The sequence below is a fragment of the Tursiops truncatus genome, chromosome 14 (assembly GCF_011762595.2).
Source record: "Tursiops truncatus isolate mTurTru1 chromosome 14, mTurTru1.mat.Y, whole genome shotgun sequence".
Classification (NCBI taxonomy): Eukaryota; Metazoa; Chordata; class Mammalia; order Artiodactyla; family Delphinidae; genus Tursiops; species Tursiops truncatus.
The window spans coordinates 31,165,572-31,170,128 of NC_047047.1; the positions used below are offsets into that span (position 1 = coordinate 31,165,572).

General features: G+C 49.9%; 1 protein-coding gene across 1 annotated transcript; it reads right to left on the reverse strand.

Moving 5' to 3' along the window:
* Window positions 1–1,312: 1,312 nt before the first annotated feature.
* On the reverse strand, window positions 1,313–3,999 carry LOC101340033 (gastrokine-3-like). Its single transcript, XM_019942449.1, is given in 5 exon segments — window positions 1,313–1,407; window positions 2,316–2,457; window positions 3,642–3,682; window positions 3,685–3,744; window positions 3,918–3,999. Coding segments are annotated over 5 exon segments (420 nt in total).
* Window positions 4,000–4,557: the final 558 nt, after the last annotated feature.

Consider the following 4,557-nt stretch of genomic DNA (forward strand, 5'->3'; position numbering starts at 1 on the left):
GGAGGATAGAGGTCAGGGATACGGCAGATACCGGTCAAGGGTGGACTGACAGCCATGGGGACTTAACTCCGGGACTCACTGGGCCAAGCCCTGGGGGCCGGACCCTGCTTTGTGGTCCTCTCTGGGCCTCTGGTCGACCAAGCCTTGGCCTGTCACATCCGATACTTCTACCCTGAATGTTCTGTGCAGGTATCTCCCTCTGCCTTATCCTCGACAAGCTGCATGTGGCCAAATCCATAGTTTCAGAGCCCCTGGCCGGCCCAGCCATAACTTATTTAAGCCCAGTTAGAGGTTTATCTTGGGCCTTTCCCATGCAGTCACTTTTCCATTCATGACTGTAGGTAACCACACCACGTCATGACTCTGCAAAGCTTGCGCTCAGCTCTTTCTTTGGCAGATCGGTGCTGAGGTCACCCTGAGGCCTTCCACTCCACCCACGTGTGCTGTTCGGCCCACCCCACCCCGGTCCTGTCCTATTTACTCCAAACTCCAGCACGACCTTTGGTGGGCATCTGTGTCTGTATTTCCAGTACTCTTTCCTTGTTTATCCCGGCATCTAAGGTGAGGGGACCAGGGATGTCCTGTGTGCTGTGGGGGAGGCTGACTTTCTGTCCTTCCCAGCTATAAGGATGGACAGTTAAAGGACCAGTGCAAAGAGGCCAGGTCCCTTATTCATTTGTAACAGAGAGAAATACCTGGGGGTTCCCACAAAGGGGTTTAGACCAGTTCCAAAGAGAGGTCTGGGAGGCCTTTTTCGTACGCTTGGATCCCAGGGATTTTCATGGTGCCGGCTGGGCCAGAATAGGCCTCCTTAGAACTCACCATCAATTTGCAGACGACAGAGGTGTGACCTCAGACCCGAAAGCTTAAGTCTGTGCTGTGGCTAGTGTCTTTTTGTTATTTATTTATTTACGGCCCAAATTCTGAAGGGATTCATCAAGGGCCACCCTAAAGAGAGGCCCTTGGAAATGAGACATTCTAGGAGAGACACGTCCTCCATTGCACCATGTTGGTGTGTGATGGCGTGGACGGCACATGGATGGGAACCCAGTAACTCGAGAGAGGACAGTGCAGGCAGGGAGGGCTCATCTGCTAGACTACGGAGGCAAGAAACTTTATTGTTCTAATCCAGAGGGAGAAAGTGTATCCCGTTTCTGGATTACAGAGCTGGATCGTGGGTCAAAAAGTAGAAGGTGGAGGTCTGAAATGAGCTGCTTCCCATCGGCAGAGGTGGGCTGGGTCCCTGAGCTCTGGGTTCAGGTCAGCGGTCCCATCCAGGCAGGTCTGCTCTCCACGTGGCCGACCTGGAGGTTCAGAGCCCAGGGAGCTCCCCACAGATGGAGAGTCTCAGGAAGGACAGAATTTGGACTTGGAAACAGGAATTGGGGTCAATAGCCAGTGCAGTACCTTTAAGAAGAAAGAGAAGCGTTTTATTTAAAAGATCACTTAATCGCTCTAAGACCCCTAAGTAGAGTGGATATATTATGAGTTGCACCTAAATTAGATGTGATGTTCAAGACAAGTTGACTAGCCAGAGACTTGGGAACAAAATGGAAGATCTCATCGGTGCTGCACTAACCGGTTCCGTATGGCTTTTCCTATTTCTTTTATTGCTCTTTAAGCATCCTTTTTAACCCCCCAGCCTCTCAAGCTCTCTGTGTTTTCCTGCTGGAAGTTCCTGTTATGAAGAAGCCTTGTTCAATGGGTTAGTTTATGCTAAGATGTAAGTGACAGGCAACAGCTTAATGGGAAGTGGTTACTGACTCTATCTGGAGCAGCAGGCAGATTTTGCAGTCTTATCTGGTAGCTTTCCAAGACCGTCACCATTGATCCCCCAGCCATATCCCCAGCAGGGATGCCAGCCACTGAGCTGTTCCTTTCCCAGCATGTGGTCTATAACTATCAGGGTCCTGCCTTCCAGCATCTGGACAGCCAGAGAAAGAGGAGGACTGAGGACCCCAAAGAAGTGGGCCTCCTATGGGGGATGCCCGACACAGTGCTACTTGGGCAGGGGGAGGGGAGGAGAGGATGAAACTTTGGGTCAGGTGAGAGTATCACCAGCTGTCAAATTCCGATGGTGAAATGACTGTCCTCAACCTTCTGGTAAAGCCAAGTTAACTCTGCTGCCTGTTCTCAGTGATCCCTGGTATCAGGAAATCTTCGCTGCCACCAGGGGGAAATGCATTTCACGGCTCATTATTTTTATACCCAGTAGCAAAGAAAACTGTCATTAGAATTTGCTAAGCACCTAAAAATCATACTGCACCATTTGCCTCAACCATGGTCTTGAGTTTCTAGTTAAGTTATTAACACACCTTCTTTTTGCTCTTGGACAAAGTTGGTGGGGACCTGTCGGCACACGTCCTTGATGGGCACTCCATACTGGGCTAAGTTCTTGACCCGGCTGGGTAAAACAGTGTAGGTCCGGCCTCGAGTGGATGGATAATGCTTTAAAGCCTGGAAGAGGTGGCATTTCAAAACGGTGAGACAGCAGATAGAGGTGGTGCAGCAAGGAAGAAGAGCGAGAAACCTATTCCAGTGCACAAAAATAGCCATGAACTTGCCCTTGAGTTTTGTCTATAGCAGCAATACCCTGTCTGACCACAAGGTGATGACATTACTCCAAAAAAATCTGTGTGTGAGCCTGTGTGTCCCTGTAACGCTGTGCTCCTTTCACCCTTAAATTCTCAACTCTTCCAGCCTCCAGTGCTTTTCTCATCTCTAAAATAATGTGTTTCATTTATATCATGCATTTACTTGTTATAAATCAGATGAGGGGAATACTTCCTACCTCTCTTTAAAAAAATTGACAAATTGTTTTATTTATTTTTATTTTGTTTATTTATTTATTTTTGCGGTACGCGGGCCTCTCACTGTTGTGGCCTCTCCCGTTGCGGAGCACAGGCTCCGGACGCGCAGGCTCAGCGGCCGTGGCTCACGGGCCCAGCCGCTCCGCGGCACGTGGGATCTTCCCGGACCGGGGCACGATCCCGTGTCCCCTGCATCGGCAGGCGGACTCTCAACCACTGCGCCACCAGGGAAGCCCCTGTTTTATTTTTATGTGACCCAAAATGCATTCTTTTCCCCAAGAATCAGCATTCATTTTGCCCAAATGTCCCGGGCGGGTTATTTAAGCAAATGGTGCCGGATTTCAATGATTTGCCAAGGACCTCCTGCTGCTTTTGAATTTATTTGACAGCCCTTGTCATTTAAGAGGCTGGGAGGGAGAGAGCTTCAGCAGTCTGGGTTCATTTTAAACTAAAGATAACACGTGTGTATGTGTGCAAAGGGTGTGCAGGGGAGGAGAGAAGGCATGAGGGTAAAAATACTCTATTAGTTCACTCTAATATTTATATTCAACGACTTATATCCACTAACATGTAGCTCACACCCCTTTTGGAATAAACTAAAATTATGTCATTGTATGGAGTTTTCAGTGGTCCATTTTCATTCATATGATGTAATTTAAATGGGCCATGGACTGAACTTGGAGTCCTTTGCACGGTGATAGAATTTCATGAGCATTAAGAACAAGTATGAACTGAATTCCCCTGTGTATACAGCACCATCCTAGGAGGTCAGGATGTAGAGTTGGAAAACACCAAACTAGGAGGGGACCACAGTGAGCTGGTTTCACTTACCTGGTGGTCCAGGGCCTTACTAATATCGTCCAAAGTTGGACAGCTTCATCCATCTTGGCTAGGACACAGGCCATCTTGCTAAACAGCTTAGCCGCCAGAGGGGCTTAAAGCAACACAGCAGAACCCTGTCATCCATTCAGTCACAATATAGTAGCCTCCTGCTTGCCATCAGTGCTGCACATAGCTGGTCCTTCAGACTGTGGCATTGAGCATCCCGGCATAGCGCGGCCCTGGGCGGCAGAGCAAAGCGCTAGCAGCAGGACTGACAGTGCATACAGGGCCCTGCTGCCCCCGAGGGCCCGTGGCACTGTCGCTGCTGCAGGCACCACGGGAAGGTATCCCCCGAGGCACTCTGCATACCCTTAACAGACTAATGGGACTGGAGGGGTAGGGCGTCAACCCCAGAAACAAAGCTAAATATAAGGTCCTGTTCATGGCCCTCAGCCGCCTCCATGACCCTCGGCTTCCCCATCTGTAAGGCAGGAAAATAGACCCTCTCCCACAGGGATGCCATGAAAGGATGAGACAAGATACTGCCTGCTTGTGAAGCCAGTGTGTGAGATAGAGTGCTCTCTGGAGGTACCGGGTGAGGAGAGGCCTCGGTCCGGACCTCTAGACTCAGATCCTGGCTCTGGGTCTGCCACTGACCACCTCTTACGTGGCCCTGGACCTGACCTTCAGCCTCTCTGAGTTTTGCAGTAAAGCCGAGGTTCTCCAGCTGAGTCTGACTGAGCCCACCTCCCTCCTCCAGCCAGAGCAGTTCTGACTTCCATTCCATAGAGTGGCATTTTGTGACATCTTTCGTTGGAAGAAAAGTCTCTATGGCTTAAAACAGAGTTGGAAATCCCTGGACTGCCTCCCTTTAAGGAGGACTAGGGAACCGTGTCCTCAAGGAAATCAGGAGCAGGTCAGGTGA